The 19,284-nt window shown below is 46.7% G+C and overlaps 1 protein-coding gene and 1 long non-coding RNA gene across 2 annotated transcripts; one reads left to right on the forward strand and one right to left on the reverse strand.

Annotated features, from left to right (window-relative positions):
- Window positions 1-1,726: 1,726 nt before the first annotated feature.
- On the reverse strand, window positions 1,727-16,274 carry CD2 (CD2 molecule). The gene is made up of 5 exons (XM_019956734.2): window positions 16,119-16,274; window positions 15,677-15,979; window positions 10,734-10,967; window positions 6,274-6,396; window positions 1,727-2,492 (listed from the first exon to the last, which is right to left on the reverse strand). The coding sequence occupies exons 1-5, from the start codon at window positions 16,177-16,179 to the stop codon at window positions 2,197-2,199; spliced, it is 1,017 nt and encodes a 338-aa protein (XP_019812293.2). The 5' UTR covers window positions 16,180-16,274; the 3' UTR covers window positions 1,727-2,196.
- LOC139182156 (uncharacterized) lies at window positions 2,490-6,749 on the forward strand. The gene is made up of 2 exons (XR_011565728.1): window positions 2,490-2,655; window positions 5,865-6,749. It is a non-coding gene; the product is annotated as an uncharacterized lncRNA (long non-coding RNA).
- Window positions 16,275-19,284: the final 3,010 nt, after the last annotated feature.

A 19,284-nucleotide genomic window follows, 5' to 3' on the forward strand; every position in this document is an offset into this window, starting at 1 on the left:
TTAATTCTAAACACATTTTTTTTTCACATTTTAACACCTCAGGAATAGGGTTGAAACTATAAACTGATTGTATCTTAGCATTTGTTAAAGTGCAATTGAGAGTACTTTTTCTTTCAAATGGTGTGTAAATAATGGCGCCAGTTAAAATCAGTAGTGTCTTCAAACTGATGAAACACAGTAGTTGATAAAGGAATAACATTTACCTCAACAGATAGTCAGCGTGGGCTTTGCCCCTGCTGCTCCCTCTACAGGGCTAATTCTACACCTCTGCTTCAGCAGTTCTTTCGACTCATCTGCTGCTGCTGCTGCTAAGTCACTTCAGTCTCTGTGCGACCCCATAGACGGCAGCCCACCAGGCTCCCCTGTCCCTGGGATTCTCCAGGCAAGAACACTATTACAACTCAATTCAAAGGCCACCTCCTCCGGGAAGCCTTCTGGGTTACCCAGTCCTGCCAACCAATCCAGATTCTAAGTCCTTCATCTGGGCTCCTGTATTGGCCTCTAACCTAGACTTATCACACGGTTACATTTATCCTGTAATTAGTCCACCCCTCCCCCAACCTGAGCACCTTGAAAGCAAAGATGTGTGCACCTCTGTGTTTCTAGCACTTAGCACAGAGCCTGGAAGGTAGTACAAGTTCAATAAATGTTTGTTGAATGAGTAAGTGATGTAGGGATTGAATAGTTATAGGCACTGTACCATATGTATGCCACAAGATGGTGGAAAAAAGGCAGAGCGCAGGGCTGGAAAGGCCGGGGAGGGCTTCAGGAAGGGAATGGGTTAGGAGTAATTCTGGCAGGATGGCTGATGGAATGGCACAGGATTGCAATGAGGAAGGAGAAAGGGGGGCCTTTCTCTTTCTCTTCCTTTCTCTTCCTAGTGGATCTCATGATGACTGTCACTTGACTAGACTCCATGTTAGAATTTCAGGAGGCGATGGGCTTTCATTCATCATTATTCTTAATAATTAACTCTGGGTGTTAAAACAATAGAAGCCCTGGTTCAGAGAAAAGAGCAGCTCAACCCTCTGTGAGCTCTCACAGGAAGTCCTGAATGTACAGAGACTTTGCGGTTTAGACCTCAGAGCTTCCTGCCAGAGCTTGACAGGGTTTAACAAGTCTAAGAGGCTGGGAGAAAGCGGGCGGGCGGGCGGGACCGCAAACAGCACGGTGCCAACATTGCAGCCAGGTGCCTTCTCACCATCTATCGCTTTAGAACCTTAACTGTAAACTGTTTTTTTCTTTTTCTTTCTCCCCCACTTCCCTCAAAGTACAACTAGCATGACTGCCAGCTGAGGGTGGGGCCTGACCTTTTAATCATGGTCATTTAAGACCTGGGGTTTGCTTCGACCGAGTTGTGTCTCAGCCTGCTCCTTTTGCATGTTGCCTGACAGACTCGTGGAACCTCCCGTCTTTATGGATCCCCCCTCTTTTCAAGGATGCTTCACCATGAACCTGTCTGAAGAACCAAGGAAGTAAAACTGCAAATGAGGTTATGTTTTCTGGTGCTTCTTATTGAAGTGTGTGCATAGAGATTTCAATTCCTTATACAAATCTACCAGTAGGCCGTGGGTCCAGTTTTGCACCTGGAGCCTGGGGAGTGGATGTCAGTTGTTCTGGTGGGGGATGAAGGGGAACTGGTTGAATTGGGATGGCCACATTTGGTCGCGCTGTCATACCGCACCAAATAGCCTCTTTCCCATTCAGCACTAGATGACACCTGGGGTCAAGTCAAGGCTTTTATTTCACTGCTACTCCCAATACAGTGGGCAAGTGTCCACCAGGCACATAAGAAACCAAGAGTGTCTCAAGCAGGAAGCTGCTTGTACAAGACACGGCCACAGTGACTGCTTGACATCTGACATGGGCACGTGCTCTGAGAGGGAATCTGTGCTATATCACCCAGTCCTCGTGTGCACACTTTTATTCCCTTCCTGGAGAAGCGGTGATCGGGGAAGGGGGCCAGAGACTGCAGACATCAGGCAGCCTGGCTGCGTTAGAAGTCACAGACTGCAACTCACTTGGTTGTGGCTCACGGGCTGGGGAGGCGATCGTGGTCTGCTTGGAGAGCACCCTTGCTGGAGGATGGAGGTGTGGGCGTGCACACCCGGAGTGGAGAAATTCCACAGTGCCTTTTATGGGAAAGGACGGGTTTTCATCTCTTTTGATGAGAGGAAGAGGACAGCTGCGGCAGAGTTAGGAGTTTTCTTCGGCGTCACAGGGAGGTTTTGTTTGAACGCGAGGCTTGGGGAGGGGAGGGCCTTTTTGCTGGTGAACTTGTGTGCCTGGCGTTGGAGGAAGCCTCTTCTGCTGGGGCTGGACACGGGGGCCAAGAGCCCGTGGACGATGAGCGGGGGGCTGAGAACGATGGCCAGGTACTGGAGGAGTTTGGGACATGCCTGGATTTGCAGGAGTCGAGACTGGAGTCTGTTGAGGCTTCCGGCCTCTTTCCTCAAGGATCGCTCTCTGTGCTTTTATCTCCAGCTCCTCATCTGCAAGGATCAAAGAAGAGTTCTCTGAAGAGTTCTCTTGGCAAAAATCAGGATCGGCGTAACAATACCGAGCGCACCTCCTGTGCACACCACAGCATGCTAGCTGCTCTGGGGAGGATACGATGAGAAGGCAGAAGCCACCTCTCCTCGCCAGAGACTCCAGGTCTTGAGGGGGAGGACAGAAAGGCCCACCAGCAAGATAGAGGGACAGCCCAGGGCTTCAGAGAACTCAGGGAGCCAGAGGCAAGGAATCCGCTGGAGAACTTGATGCCTGGATCTCCAGGGGGCAGAGAGGGCACTCAGACCCCAGCCCTGCCTCAGAGTCACCCCAGGCATCACACCGTAGCACCACTCAGGGTCAGAGCCCTTATAATAGGATCTGTAGTAGTCAGAGAGGGGCTTCCCTGGTGGCTCAGATGGTAAAGAATCTTCCTGTAGTGTGGGAGACCCGGGTTCGATCCCTGGGTCAGGAAGATCCCCTGGAGAAGGATATGGCAACCCACTCCAGCATTCCTGCCTAGAGAATCCCACAGACAGAGGAGCCTGGCAGGCTGCAGTCCACGGGGACACAAAGAGTCGGACACGACTGAGCAACAAACACACACAGTCAGAAAGGATGTTAGTAACCACCTGCCTTCAGATGGGTCTCTGAGATCTACCTTTCACCCACTTCTGTAATTCACCCACATTCTGGCGAGGGGTTGGGATATATGCAAGGGGCTGTTTAGTCCTTAGAAACATATTAGTTTCTCAGAAATTCATAAGCCAGCCCTATGCTCTTGAACTTGGAAGAAAAATTCCTCCTCTGGTCACTCACCTCTCTGGGATTTTCTGCTTTCTGTGATGGCAATCCGTGAAGACAGGCCTACGACTCAGAGAAATGTAATTTTCCTTTGCTGTTTTAAAGTCACACGGGAAATCTGAGGATGCTCAGGTGCCATAGGCTTGGAGGGCCCCGGTGGCCCCTCTGGCCCCCTTTGGGCTACAAGTTAGGTATTTCCTTCCCTGTGCCCAAAGCCATGCTCACAGTGTTCTCTAGAAAGCTAGAAAGAGGATCCCTCCCCGGGGCGGATGGCTGCTCACATCAGTACCGGGGTGTATGTTAGGAAACACGTGCCCTCTCTGAGCACCACCCTGTGACTTCAGGTGACAAGTGAAGTGAAAGTTGCTAGTCGTGTCTGACTCTTTGTGACACCATGGACTGTACAGCCCATGAAATTCTTCTGTCCAGAATACTGGAGTGGGTAGCCGTTCCCTCCTCCAGGGGATCTTCCCAACCCAGGGATCAAACCCAGGTCTCCCGCATTGCAGGCAGATTCTTTACCAGCTGAGCCATCAGGAAAGCCCAAGCACCCTCCTCTGACTGCTGGAAATCCAGGCAGTGGGTGACTCTGAACGCAAAGACTCAAAGCCAAATGCTGGGGTTTTGGTGAGGAGCTGCTGCTGTGCTATGAGCACAAAAAGTGAAATGCACAGCAAGGGAAAAATATATCTTCTGTGCCATCTTTGGTGCCTCCAGGAGGCAGAGATGGTGCCATGAGGCCATGCAGAGGACTTTGAGCCCCAACCCCAGGTCCCAGCTATGGGGCCGTGGGAAAACCTTTTTCCATCCTTGGACTGCAAGCTGGAGCTGGCCATTTGCTTACTGCTAGTCTGGTCACCCTCTGTTTTGTTCATTTGTTTTTAGAATGCTTATTCCCTATCTTCCAGGTATTAGTTACCATTGCTAAGTGCCTGTGATGGCTCAGACACAAGCACTCTTCTTAGATAACCTAAAGTCAACAAGCAGCACAAACCAGGACTGCGAATCACTATGTCAGTCTCTGGTAGGGGCCCAGGGCCACTAGAGAGATGCAGACAGAGAGCCCCATGAGTTCTGGGAGGAAGAGAGGGGTACGGCCAAGGGGCTGACGCCTCAGGTTGGCTTGGACAGACAAGGCAAGTCATCAGAGCTCTGTGCAGCCCCCCGTCAGAGCAGGACTGTGGGCCCCAGCACAGCCATGCGCGCAACTCCAGCTGCAGCCCACATTGCTCCACGCCTGCATGGAATCCCTCCAGCCTCAATGTGCTCCTCTCTCACTGCATCTCCTGGTTGCTCAGCACTAGGCCTGGACTAGATGAAGCGAACAGCCACCCAGGGCAAAAAACCAAAGGCGGCCCTAACCCCTGGGGCTGTGCAAAGGCAGGGTCAACCCTGGGGGTGGAGGTCTCCTCAACTTTTGTACCCGGGATCCTTGCTCACTTTACCTTTGTCCTAACTCAGCCTACTGGCCACAGTTTTTGGGACAAAGCATTTAACCTCACTGAACTTAAACTTCACCCGAAGGAATATAATCTGTCTCATATGATCATGCAGAAAGTTGGATGAGATAGTGAATATAAACATCAAAATAGGGAGGGAGGTTCAAGAGGGATGGGACATGGGTAAACCTATGGCTGATTCATGTTGATATATGGCAGAAGCCAGCACAACACTGTAAAGCAATTATCCCCCAATTAAAAATAAATACATTTTTAAAAAGCATCATATTACAGATTAGGGTCTGGCACAGCCAACTCCTTTGTCAGCGTGAGTTGATCATCATGTTGGTCATTTCAGCCTCATGAGAGAACAGTTGTTTTGCCACCGGGTGGCATGTGAGGTGCAAGCATGGGATCTTTGACTCTTAAGCAGTGAGGAAGGAGAGTTTGCAGGGGGAATGGGGATGGAAAACTGCCCGAGTAGGGCCAAGGAAACCGTGTGTGCTAATGGGACTAACCCCACGGGCGTGGAGGGTGCAGGAGAGAGGGAGGTGGGAGCTTGGGGCCATGCTGGAGCAATGGCCAGAGGGAGGCCTGAGGAAAGACGTCTAAAGTAAGGAAGATAAATCCAAAGGTGGCCCAAGGCCACCACTGCCTGGGGAGGTGCAGACTAGGTCTTTGTTTGGGTGGTTGCAGAGGCAGCTGGCCTGGGAGTGCCAGGCCCACTCCAGGGAGAGACCCCACATGGGGGGGACCAGTCCTGCTGTGAATGTGAGCTTGTGAGAACCTGAGGACCCATCCACCTGTCCTCACGTCCTGCTGATGACTGGACACCCCTTGCTGGACCCACCTGTAGCATTGCTCCCTAACACCCTCATCCCAGTGTCCACAGAAACATCATTTTCTGAACACACTGCTTTGGGTGGCCTGGATGCTCCTTGAGCCAGCTCCTCACGAGCATAACATTTTCATTCTTAGTGGGTTGTCAGGGCTGGTTCAAGGAAGAAACACTCATAGCCCTGACACTTCCTCTTGGAACAGTGAATTGGAAAGGGAATAGAAACACCCAGTTTTAGAACAAGTGTGCTCCTGTGAGTCCCCACTGTGCTGAAATTTTACCTGTGTTCCTAGGAGACTGGTCCTGAACCCACCTTGGCCACCCTCCTCAGGAGAAGACAAGATGTTGGTTCACAGAAATGGTGTTTTGAAGCTAATCTTTCTATCCACATAGATACACATGTCTCATTCAAAGCATGACCACACAGCTTTGCACAGAGTCAGCTTCGGGTGGTGGATTCCAGTGAGGCCAACCTGGACTGAGCTTCTCAAATCTCCCCCATTGTCACCACTGAGAATCTGTTTTTCAAAACTCAAGCTAACCACAAAATGGAACAACCTGTAACCGCCGGTGAAGGCCCTGACATTCTGAAACTACCCATCTCCAGTTTTTTCTTTCCAGACTCTGGGTGCCAGCCCCATGAGCTGTTTCCACGGGGATTTCACCCAGGCCTGCGGTGGGACAGAAGAAGGGGGAGCTTACCATCTCTCCTGCGGCTCTGTTTTTTCCTCCTGCTGATGTAGAAAATGAGTAGTGCCACGAAGATGAGGAAGACGGTGCCTCCTACACAAATGCCGATGATGAGGTACAAATCCAGACCTTCATCTGCAAGAGGAACAGATGCGGCATGGATGGGAGGTCCTGGGAAGAGGGGCCATTTCATTGCTCTGGCCAAGGACTCGAGGACTCCTGCCTCCCATCTTAAGGATGAAAGAGTTTGATGGGACTTCTCAGCCTTACGGAGGCTAAGCTCATGGAGGCTGGTGAACAAGGTCAATACCTCAAGGAGTGCAGGGTTCACAATAAGCCCTCTCACAAGGCTCCTTCGAGAGCTGTTCTTCTGGACCAGAAATGCCTGATTCTTCGTGAGCCAAGGCTCTGTCCCCTCTCAAGGAGGATGTCACAGAAGTTTAGATCTGAGAACGAGGTTAGAGAAAATCTAGTGTAATCTCTAGTTTCACGCACAAGGCCCAGAGAGGAAAGATGAGTTGCCTGAGGTCACACAGCATCCATTCCCGAGTGGTTCCTTTAAGCAGCCCCTCATCTTCATGTTTCTGCACTGTTTATCCAGCTTCATCTCTGGTTGCCCTCCTACATCATGATTGCTTTTTCCTCACTCTCATGACCAGGCACTTTCCAAAGACAGGATCCATGTTTCATGTGTCCAGCCCAGCTGCTGCTGCTGCTGCTGCTAAGTCGCTTCAGTCATGTCCGACTCTGTGCAACCCCATAGACGGCAGCCCACAAGGCTTCCCCATCCCTGGGATTCTCCAGGCAAGAACACTGGAGTGGGTTGCCATTTCCTTCTCCAATGCATGAAAGTGAAAAGTGAAAGTGAAGTTGCTCAGTCGTGTCCGACTCTTCGTGACCCCATGGACTGCAGCCATTTTCCAGGCAAGAGTACTGGAGTGGGGTGCCATTAACCTCAAAGCCAGCACCCTCTCCCAAATTTTCCCTGGCCTGTGAGAGAAACTCAGACACACAGTGAGTTAGCCACAGCAGTGAACTCGATCTTCAACTCACAGACCTTCAGCTGCTGTAATGCAATGAGGATAACAATGACTGTGTTAAGAGAAATGGATTTGAGTGCAGGCTTTTCTAGGTAGGAGCTGTGTGACCGTTGGCCAGTTACTTCACCTCTCTGAGCCTGTTCCTGTCTTTGAAAAAATGGAGATAATGAATTTACATTCTAGGTGGCTGTTGGAAGTCAATCAGATAATGGATGTGAAAGTGCTTTATAAAGTGTGAAACTACACACAAGGATGGAGCCTGCCCTGACTACAGTTCCGTGCACTGGCACTTCTGGGAGCTGTTTCCTGAGAGGGATGCTGGGCCACCTGCCCCTTTGTGAGTCGATAGCAGTCACAGAGTCAGCAGCTGGGGCCAGGGCTCAGGGGATTCGTCCATCCTGAGAATGAACAGAGCTCGGCCCAGCATCACAAGGAAACCCTTCTCCAGCCTAACATTCTTGGGAAGATACTGTTACCCGTGAAGCCCAGGACGGACCCCAGGAGTAAGCCAGAGGCTCAGAAACCAAACTAAACAGGTGTTCAGACTGCAGTGGTTTGTTAATCCTTGCCTTTCTTCCTAAGTGTCTCTCTCTCTGACCCATTCTTTGCCTGCCTGTTACACAGACTTTCTAGGCTCTGTGGATGAAGGGGCTTCCATTAGAAAAGCAGGCATAATCCTAACCTGTTGTGAAACTGGACTGGGAAAGGCAGAAGGGCCCTTTAGGTTCTGCCTGCTTGGAGGAAGGGCCAGGGCTATCAGAATCCACCTTGGGCTCAGCCAAGGCCTTCCCAGGGTCTGACCTGGGGGGGTTGGGGGCAAGCCTAGGACCAGTTGAGGAACACGGGGCTAAACCATGCAGCTGCCAGCCTGTCTCCTCAGAGTCCTCAGACGGGACAAGCGTGCCCTTATCTGGGCACACTTGGGAATGTAGGTGTGCCTTACACACTCTGTTCACAGATTTGTCCAGCACAGCCTCTGGGTGCTTTCTGTGGGGGAGGTTCCAGCATGTCTCAGACGTGGCTGTCATGCAAAGCTATGTCCTCACAGTCACTAAATCCAGCCACACTCCTTTCTGCACTCCCTCTCAGAGATGATATGCCCATGAATTCATGTGGTAGAGTCCTTTTGCGTATCTAAACTGGCTCCCTCCTCCTACTATTTTGATTTTAAGTACATGCTTATCTTTTTTGAGCCAAGTGGTTAATCATGTCATTGCTCCTCTCTGCCTTGGCCTTTTAGGGTGATGCATCCAGATCCACTTTAGGGTCTTCAAGAGCCACCTTGTCCTCCCCAGGCTTGCCCTAGGTATTCCTCCCATCTCTCTAGTGCCCCTTCCCCCACTTGGCTCCCCCAACTCTGCACCACAGGGAGGTGACAGGAAGGGTCCTGTCTTCAAACCCCAGCTCCCCCCAAAGCCCTTCCTCTCTTCCTCCATCCCTAATGCACACACATTTTTATACTGCTGGGATCTGGTTAAAATACACATGGAGTAGCATTACCAGATAAAATACAGGAGATGACTAGTTAAATTAGAAATAAACAATGAATAATGATTTAGTATAAGGATGTCCCATGCAACACTTGGAGCACACTTATACTGTCTTTTTAGAGACTTCCCTGATGATCCAGTGGTTAAGACTCTGTGTTTCCAATGCAGGAGGTATGGGGTCGATTCCTGGTTGGGGAACTAAGATCCTGCATGCCATGCAGGGTGACCAAAAAAAAATATTTACACTTTTTTTTTTTTAATTTGCTAAATCTGGCAACTCTAATTAAGAGCACCCTGAAAGGGGATAAGAGCTTGTGAAGTCGAGGAGGGGCTACCTCACTCACTGTGCCTTAGTGATGGGGGGCAGGGAGGGATGACTGGGAGTCAGAGATTTCATAGGAGGTGACGTGACGCTGGTCTGAGCGTGTGACTTGTGGACTCTAGGATGGTCGCCATTGAGCCCTGCCTCCTGAGATTTCTACCTGTGTGTGACCCCTTCTGATTAAATGTGGGCCGGGCTTACTGAGTGGCTCCTGAATGAATAGAGTACAGCAGCAGTGATGGGACCTGAGACCAAGTACACAGACCAAAGAGCCTGGCTTTTGCGCTGGGCCCTTACTGTTGCTGTTTCTCAAGCTTCCCTGAGGGAAGGGGCTGCCATACTGGGAGGCAGCCGAATGCACGTGAGTAAACTTGGAAGTGGCTCCTCCCTCAGCAGAGCTTGTACCTGACTGACTTGACTGCAGCCCCTGCTAGTACCTTGACAATAGCTTCATGAATGACTCTGAGCCAGAAGCATCAGCGAGGCCAGTCCCAGATTCAATGTCTCACAGAAACCGTGAGATTATTATCTTCAACGCTGTTTGCTGTTTTAAGCCACTACATATGGGGTCGTTTGCTACACAACTGATAACTAATTCAAAGTATATATTAAAGTCTTACTTCTGACTTCACACCAGCTCAGGGTTGCTTCCTAGGGTCACTGACCCACCAAAATTGCTATAGAAACTAAGGAAATCTGGCCAGATCACTGTTTTGTGCTTGGCTTCCTTTCGGGGATTGACCAGGCAGCACTGGAAAGATAATCGTGGAGTATCAGATGAGTAGACGCTTGGGGATCACGGGGCTTATCTTCTTTGTGGCTCAGGAGGCTGAAGCCCAGAAAGAGGAAGGGACTCTGTCCAGGCCATCCCGATATATTTAGACAGATAGAAACTAGAGGTCCAGACCCCAGTCTCCCAGGCCAGAGCAGGCCATCTTTCAAAAATTACTTTGGGGGGTCATGTCAAGTTGGGGAGCAGGAAAGAACTTAGACTCTTGAAATTTCAGAACTTAGCGTGCTGAGCTGTCTGCTCTGAGGCAGTAAGAGCATTGCCCACCTGGGTTCACAGTCCTCCCTGGCCTCAAGCTTTTCCTCTCTCCAAGTCCTTCACTTCCTGGGTTTCTAGAAGGAGCCCTTCTGCTCCTGCCTCTGATAGGAGGTGCTGACCATCGCCCCTCCAGAAAGGAATCTTTCTTGCTCCCTTCTCCATCATTGCCCTGGGGTCACAATCATGGTCCCTGACTAACTGAGAGACCATGGGCAAGTCAGTTTGCCTCTCTGGCAAGGGGCCGTCTATATGAGATAACCATTTCAGCTCCTTTTATCTCTTCAACTCAGCAATTCTTTCTCCGAGGAGAGCATCTTTTTAATTTCCTGAGGTTAGACCATGCTCTGTGAGAAGAATCCCAAGACGGGTAAACAGGGAACACTACCCCCTCTCTCCTCTAAGCCTTCCCTTGGAGATTTCCAGGAGAAAGAGGGATGTTTTCAGTTCTCATCCTGAGCCAAAGCGGCCTCCCAGGCCAAGCACCCATGCCCTGGAGCAGTCCTTGCCTGTTCGGCCTTAAAGACTGGATTGTGACATGAACTTGTGGCGCCCGACCAGTGCCCACCACGCACCTGGACACACGGCGATCTCTATGCTGACTTTGCTATCGACATGGTTACTCGCCACGCACTTGAATGTTTTATTCCATCTGGTGTTCCACGTGTAGGTGATGAGCTTCCCATGATCTTGTTTGACACGGGTCATATTTAAAAACAGTTCTAATTTAGGATTACTTCCATTTTCTACCTTGCAGCTCACAGTTCTGTTGGTACAGATCCAGTTAATTTCAGGTCCTGAGAGCATCTCTGAAAAGAAAAGAAAGATACAACTCAAGTCAGGCAACTTACTGATTGTAAAAGATATACCTATTTAGAGAGGGAAAATGGAGTTAGTTGGGGAACAGGAAACAATTTCAAAGATTCCTAGCAATTTAAAAAATATCATTTCTATTTTATGTTATTTATACAGCACATTCAGAATAAATTTATTTCTGATATTTATAAATATATCAGTAAAATATACATCATATTTTCAGATGGTAAAGTGTCTACCTGCAATGTGGGAGACCTGGGTTTGATCCCTGGGTTGGGAAGATCTTCTAGAGAAGGAAATGGCAACCCACTCCAGTACTCTTGCCTAGAAAATTCCATGGATGGAGGAGCCTGGTGGGCTACAGTCCATGGGGTTGCAAAGAGTTGGACATGACTGAGTGACTTTACCTTCTTTCTTTATACCTTAAAATGCTTTCACATATATGATATCATTTCATCCTAACAAACAGAGAGGCTGATGTTTTTCTTCCTGTTTATAGATGAAGTACCCAAGGGTCTGGGAGGGTTAAATGGATGGTCCAAAGGTACCCACTAATAAATGGCAAATCAGGAGAGGAGCTCACCCTCCCAAATTCAAGTTCAGTCATACAGTTAAGAGGTTTACCATGTCGTGATCCCCACATGGCACAGTAGTCTGTTGGGGATGGAGGGTTGGGAGAAATGCTTTAAGAGCAACTGGGAACCTGACCCTTGAGAAACTGGTACATGTATAGCCTGGGGCCTTGGTCACAAATGGAAACTCCTTCCTCCTTCCCCCGGCAGATCCTGGGAGCAGTGGTGCTGTTCAAGCTCTGGACAGACAGAGCCTCTTCATCCTCCCAGAGCTGCTGGGCCACTCCCCACACCTCACTGGTGCTCACCCATAGATAAGGATAAGAAAAACGTTCCCCACCTGCACAGCAAGGATGACAGGTGACAAAGCCCTGGCACATGGCTGGGCTCTGGCAATACTGGTGGTGGGGCTTCCCAGGTGGCACAGTGGTAAAGAACCCACCTGCCAATGCAGGAGGCACAAGAGACAGGGGTTCGATCCCTGGGTAGGGAAGACGCCCTGGAGCAGGAAGTGGCACCCCACTCTAGTATTCTTGCCTGGAAAATTCCATGGACAGAGGAGACTGCTGGGCTTCAGTCCATGGGGTTGCAAAGAGTTGGACACGACTGAGCACACACAATATTGGTGGTAGCTGTTGTGATCACACATGCCCTGCCTTTCCTTTTCTGACATGATAATATTCGAAGGCTGTGTCATGAAAGAAAAAGCCCTGGCCATGGTGTTATTTGGACCAGGTTCAAATCGTACTCCACCACTTGTGAGCTGTGACCAGATTCTGCCCTTTTTCTCACCCTGCCTTCCCTTTCTTTCCTCAGAGTTGCCACCTTTCTCTCTCAGCAGCCTTCCATTCATCATGCAGATGGATACCTTTTTTTCTTTCTTAATGATTTCCTCCCTCCCTGACTCCCAGACAATCATATCTTCCCCATGAACTTTCTCGCCAAATTTCATTTCTGTCCCAGAATATAGGTATGCAGAAATTAAGTGTTTTCCCATCCAGAGATTCAGTGTGACCCCGAATGAAGAGGATGGAAAAACATCCCCGTACACCAAGACAGGGTCAGTTCATGCTCTAGGGGTTGAGTTGAGGAGTTTGTTTGTGTTTTCAAAATGGAAATATTCCTTTTTTTTTTTTCTATTTATAAATCTACATGTTGTTGTACAGTTGAAAACAACACAATATTGTAAAGCAATTATCCTCCAATTAAAAATACGAGTAAAAAAAACATACAAGTAAATCACATCACTGTAAAAATTGATAAAATATCAAAAAAGTTTCAAAAAGATTAAAAATCACTTGCAATTCTATCACGCAGAGTCAATAATTATCAATGTTTCAATGCATCTAACAAATGTTTTCTATGCACGCATGCCATATATAAATAATGTTCTAAAAAATAAAATTGGATCATATGATTTTTTAGTCTGCCTTTTTCCCTTTACTGATCTATTATGAAATTCTTTACTTTATGAACACCAATAAATATACATGTCCACCATCTTTTTAAATGATATATTGTTGATTTTAAGGGCTTCCCTGGTGGCTCAGTGGTTAACAGTCCGCCTGCCAATACAGGAGACGCAAGCTCCATCTCTGGGTCGAGAAGATCCCGTGGAGAAGGAAATGGCAACCCGCTCCAGTATTCTTGCTGGGAAAATCCCATGGACAGAGGAGCCTAGCAGCCCATGGGATCATAGAGTAGGAAAGGACTGAGTGACTGAGCACGCACGCATTCGGATTTAATCAGTAAGTTTCTAACTGCTGGGGACTTTAAGATCCTTTCCAGTACTTCACTGACATAAACCACCCAGCAATGTGCAGCCACTTGAAAGCATATCTTTGTACATATGCTGTCTGTAAGACAGTTTCGTACAAGAGGCATGATTGTATCGAGTGAGGGTACATCTCATAGATGAGCGCGCTCTGATTTCCAGGTTGCTAGGACGACCTCCTTCTCCACTAACATCTGCTTTTAAGGGGACTTCCTCAGCTAATGGCAACAGCCCCCTCGTTAAGGAGTTGTGGGTACCAAGATTGGAAACAAGCTTGAAGGAACAGAGACAGAGAGAACTCTAGCACTGAGGAGACAGGTACTGTGTCCCAGGGGCCTGACGCACCTATGGTTAGCTTTTGCCCTGAAGCCTTGTCCCATGAATACCCCATAGGGTTATAATTATGAAAATCAGACTCAGAGCAGATAGAGAATTTGCCCAAGGCCATGTGGCAAGAAATGGTGACTGGATCACAAACTGACATGCTCTGTAACATTTACACACACACACACACACACACACACACAGGATGGCAGTTGTGTCATGGAAAGATCTCTGTCTTTTGGCAAGAGTGAGAATTTATTTTTGAGGTTGTGAAAACATTCTAAAACTGATTGTCGGTTTGGTTGTACATCTCTGTAAATATACTACAAGCCATAGAATCATATACTCTAAATGGGTGAATTTTGTGGGACGTGCATTATATCTCAATAAAGCTGATGGGGTAGGGGTGGGTCGGGGCAGGGTGAGGGCAGAATGTCACCATCCTTGCTAAAACCAGCCTTGGGTTTGGATCCTGACTTTGCTCCCATCAGACCACTACCTGTTTCCTCAAAGTTGATCAGGGAATAACGACCTCTCAGGGTTGTTGGGATCCTCAAGTAAGAGCATGTAGCAAAGCACATCACACATCACTGGTAGCCATTATCACCCAGGCAATACTAAATGATACATGATGTGAAGCTCAAGTTTGAAATAGGCCAAAGTTATGACATCTGTGGTTCCCAGAGCCCACAACAGAGGCCTGTTCTGGCTGCATCTATCTCACCCCGTTTCTGAGCTGTAGTCTGTATTCTGGTGCCGGATTAGGTGTGGCAGGTTGTCATCTGCAGGGGGGCTGCCAATGTCTGTGACTGTTGTGGGTGGGGGCTGCTACCAGATCCGCGTGCTCAAGAGCAGGGCTGGAGGGTGACTTTACGTGGGAGGAGGGGGCCCTTCCTTTGGCAGCATTTCCTGTGTCAAGCACAGAAATGCTTATTTGCTCACTGAATCTCTGGCTTGTGTTCAGGCTCAGGTTCCTATCTTCTTCTCCAAGCAAAGTTCAGCTTCTTCTTCTACTGTTATCTATGCCCTGCCAAGTGACTCCTGGACTTGCTACTTCAATGTCATTTCAATTCTACTTTCTCGTCCCTCTCTCTCGAACTCAAGCCACTTTGTCCATCCTTTTTCCACACATGACCCTCAGTGTAAGCAAGCTTCAGGCATGTTGTAGGCACCCTGTGGTCTAGGCCACTGGTTATCAGCTTCAGCTGTGCTTTAAAATCACCTGGGGCGTTTAGTGCCTACAATGCCCAGGCCCTGAGCCAAAAAACTCTGATTTAATTGGTCTGGGATGGGACTTAGTACTGGTAACTTTTACTGTACCTCAGCTGATTCCAACATGAAGCCTGAATTAAGACTCACCAAGCAGCCCCTTCCTGCTTCCCCCAGATTAAAGCAGCAGCTCCCTGCCTAGTCTTCCATCTTTCATCTTCCATAGCTACTACTGCTCTCCCAGTACACGCATAGACATATGGAGCCACACCCTGTGTATTTTCTACAGATACCAGCAAAAACACCTTCTACCTTTGATCATGCTGATGTTGAGCAGATTAGAAACCATTCATCCTTTAATACATTGTTTCCAGCCCTTTCCTGCCTTACCACCACTCCTTCAGGACATCTGGGCTTGAAATTGTCTCTCCGGACAGAAGACCCACTGCCCTTCAATCAGCCTCCCCGTCCTAGCCTCATAGCTTATCCTTCATCATCCACCTGAAATGGTCACCGTTTCCCCCTTCTGCCCACTGATTCCCCTCCTCCTAATTAATGCCATGTCAATCTAGATCCTTCACTCAAATCAGCATCCCCACCACCTCTGGAGAGGTGGAGTGTGTAGACACGAGGGTCTATTAGCTGTGGCGTCTATCTCTCCCACAAGACTGGAGCTTGCATCGAGGCAGGAGGAATGCATTCAGTTTCCCTTAGGGCTCCCCAAGGCCAACATCTGGGCTGGGGACCTTGCATAAATGCTACTCTTTGGCTTGCTAAATAGCACCCATTTTGAGATGGAGGAATTTAGGGGTCAAAGACTTACCTTGAATCTTCAAATCAAATTTTTTGCTCAGTAGGTTTACTCCATTTGAATCATAAACCTCTACCTCATAGAGACCACTATCGTTTCTCATCAGAGTTTTAATTTTCAGAGTTCCATTTGTAAACATATCATATTTGTCCATTTCATTGTGAAGTGGCATATCTTTCTTTATTCGTGCAATCTTGTTTTTGTTTCTGTTCCATTTTATATCTGCCACTATATCACTTCTTGGAAAACCAGGAATGTCCAGGTTGAGGTCATGATCCAGGGCACCCCAGACGACAATGCTTTCAGGGTCTTCACCTACAAAAAGCAAGACAGTGGCTGAGGTGACTCGCTGCCAAGGAAAAGCAGGGCTGTGACCTTTCTGACCTCTATGCTCAGTTCAGGGTCTCTAACGAAGCTTCTAACAGTGAGAGTGAAGACCCTCACACCAACTTACCTTTGGTGGGAACAGTGAAAATCAGAAGGAAGCTGGCTAAGATTTCACATGCGAGGTTCATCTTTGGGGATCGTTTCCTTCTGTGATTCTGTGTTCTTCTTGCAAAAGGAACTCAAGTAACATCAGTGGAATCCACCCCCTGTGAGCTTAACCACGTGCCTCTCTTTTTTGCTTCTTTAGGTAACATAGAATACAGACGTACACACACACTCACACATAAGCATATACAATTCAGAAAACCAACCTGGCTGATGTACTTCTTTGCTAAAGCAGAATATTTGTGAGTGTGTCTTCTTATCATGTTTTAATCCTCACAGCAGCCTTGGGTGGGTTTTATTATGCTCGTCAAAGAGAAGAGGAACTAACAGACTAAGCCACTCAGAATCACCCTTTAGTTAACAAAGAGCCAGATTCAACCTTACGGCCCGCCTTCTATGCCCTCTACTGCAGTATATATGAAAAAGTATTACTATTAAAATACATAAATTATTCCTATCAATCAATAAGACAAATGAAATTTGGTTTTAAAAATCAACAAAGAATACAAACAAGCAAATTATAGAAGAAATACATTATAGAAAAAATGTCAATAAATGTATAAGAAGGTATCTAATGCTACAGATATATATATAATAGCTTTATATATATATATATAAGTCATAAAACACCATCTTCACATTCAAATTGGTAAAATTAGAAAAGATAGTGATTTACATTATTGACAGAAATGTTGGGAGAAGCAGGAACCTTCATATAATACTTGAGGGAGTATAAAGTATACTTCCCATGGATGGGATTTGGCAGTTTCCACTAAACTTTAAAATATATATGTGTATATATATATATATATATATATATATATATATATATTTAACCTAGTAATTTTAATTTGAGAAGCCTAACCTTCAAAAATGCTTGAATAAATGTGCAAAAATTCTGTCCAAGGAAATTTGTTATAGCTTTTTTGGTAATAAAAATGTTCAAACAACTAAAATTGTGGTATATTCATATGATGAAATATTGGTTGAGTTAAATAGAACTAAGTAGCTCTAAGAGCATATTATATATTATATTGTATTGTATTATACTATCATAGTGTGGACATGGAAAGAAATCTGCAAAGACTCATGCCAAGCTTTCCCCAGCACATCCCTTTCAGGACTTGGATTTGGAGGAGGCAACAAGGAAGCTTTCACTATTTTATCAACTTTGGTGAAGTTAGAAATTTTGATAATGAACATGTTCATTCTGTAATAAAAACTGTTTTTAATGAAGGGTGCTTAGGACACATCTGTTCCAAAGCATATACAGATCCTGAGAAACAATTTACCTCTAGGCCCCTTACCTATAAGTGGCTCACCCACTAGCCAGCCGCCAACCACAGCCTCCCAAGTCCTGGTCCAGACGACATGGTGATGGCCATGGTGCTCCCTGCCTTGGCCTTTCTGATAATTTTCCTAAGCTCTCATGGGACAAATGGAGAGCAGATGTCTGTTCTCTCTGAAATATTAATCAATCCTGCTCCTCTCACATCTCATTTAATTCTTTTTTTTTTTCCTTCAAACTTTAATTTTTTTATTTTGTGTTGGGGTATAGCCGATTAACAATGTCAGTTTCAGTTGAATAGCAAAGACTCAGCCATACATATACATGTATCCATTCTCCCCCAAACTCTCCTCCCATCCAGGTTGCCACATAACACTGACACCTCACCTAATTCTGAATGTTGAAGGAGCCTGACTTCAAGGACAGAAACTGAAAAAGAAAAGGATCGATAAATGCATGTAAAATTTAAAACCTTTGTACATGAAAAGCCCTAAGAAATTTAAAAGACAAAGTACTGAAAGGGGCAAATTATTTGCATGATATATAACAAAGGTTAATATCCTCGAAATTAAATTTTTCATGTAAATGTAGAAAGAAAAGATAGACACCTTGATATTAAACTGGGTCAAGGTCATCAAAGGACAATTCACCAAAAAAGAAGCATGATCGAATAAACCCATGAAAATGGAGTCGACTTACTAATAAGCAAAGAAATGTAAATGTTAACATAGATGTATTTTCATCTTTTATTTAAAAATGAAAATATACAGTGTTGATGATGGGAAAACAGACATTCTTGAATATGGACAGTAGACACACAAGCAGATGTAGAGTTTCTGGTGGACAATTTCTCAGCATGAATTAGAAGCATCAAAAATATTCATATTTTGACCTAGCAAGTCCACAAGAATGATTTTATCTTAAGGGAATAATGAAAGACTTACAAGACTTGGCTAAAATTTATACCTTGTAGAATTGTTTATAACTCAAAACTGCAGATGATTTGAAAGGAGGAAATCTGTTAAATCATGATATGAACTAACTGAATATGGGGAGAAAAAGGTCACAATAAACAATATAATCCTATTTCTGTTTCTTAAAAAGTGTGGTGTGTTGTTTGTGTATCTTTTGGAAGAACATTCACTAGGGTGTTGGTCTCTGAGTGGTGGGATAATGCCTATTGTTCTGTTGTTCTTGGTTGTTGTTGCTATTCTAACATTTCTAAATTGAATATATATTGCTTTTCAAGTGATCTCTTGTTCATTATAAGTAGACCTTCTGCTTAGGTAAAAAATCCCAGGACCGAAGATGGGTGCAGTTCCTGCCCTGTGTGTGTGAGCTTGCAGGGAAAATCCACCGATAACTCATTCCAAATTTTCTCTCTCCATCCTCACTGCCCTCTGGGAGCTGTCTCTTGCTTTATCTTCACTGACTCTTCTTATCTAAACTAATACTCCTGGGGAAATAGTCGAAGAGAGCAAGAAGCAGGTGAAGGGGTGGAAGACATTTTCACAGATGTATCCCTGGCTAGCGAGATACCTTCGGTCCCTGCTCCTGCCGTCCCTGCGCTGTGCCAAGGGAAAGCTCTCGAGAGAGAATCAGATTCTGTTAACACTTCGGCAGTTCACACCCAACCGAACATGCTGAATTGTCAGATTTCAGAGCGGCAGGAAATTCAGGAAGTGATCTGGTCTCCTCTCTGCATTTCAGTTGAGGCTCTTGAGCCCATGGAGTTTCTAGGGTATTCCTGTCCGCCTCGTCCGGGTCAGCAGCCTGATCCCCAGGCTCCGGGACACTCTCCGCTTCCTACTTCAGGGTCATCTTCGCCTCTCACCTTTCA

Source organism: Bos indicus, chromosome 3, assembly GCF_029378745.1.
Source record: "Bos indicus isolate NIAB-ARS_2022 breed Sahiwal x Tharparkar chromosome 3, NIAB-ARS_B.indTharparkar_mat_pri_1.0, whole genome shotgun sequence".
Lineage (NCBI taxonomy): Eukaryota > Metazoa > Chordata > Mammalia > Artiodactyla > Bovidae > Bos > Bos indicus.

Bases quoted from the DNA above. Each gene is read 5' to 3' on its own strand.
- CD2 (XM_019956734.2), bottom strand. From the start codon at position 16,179: ATGAACCTCGCATGTGAAATCTTAGCCAGCTTCCTTCTGATTTTCACT. The intron at 15,980-16,118 runs GTAAGTTGGTGT...TGCTTTTTGTAG, and splicing joins TTTCACTGTTCCCACCAAAG to GTGAAGACCCTGAAAGCATT. The intron at 6,397-10,733 runs GTGCGTGGTGGG...TTCCTCTTGCAG, and splicing joins AGAGATCGCCGTGTGTCCAG to ATGAAGGTCTGGATTTGTAC.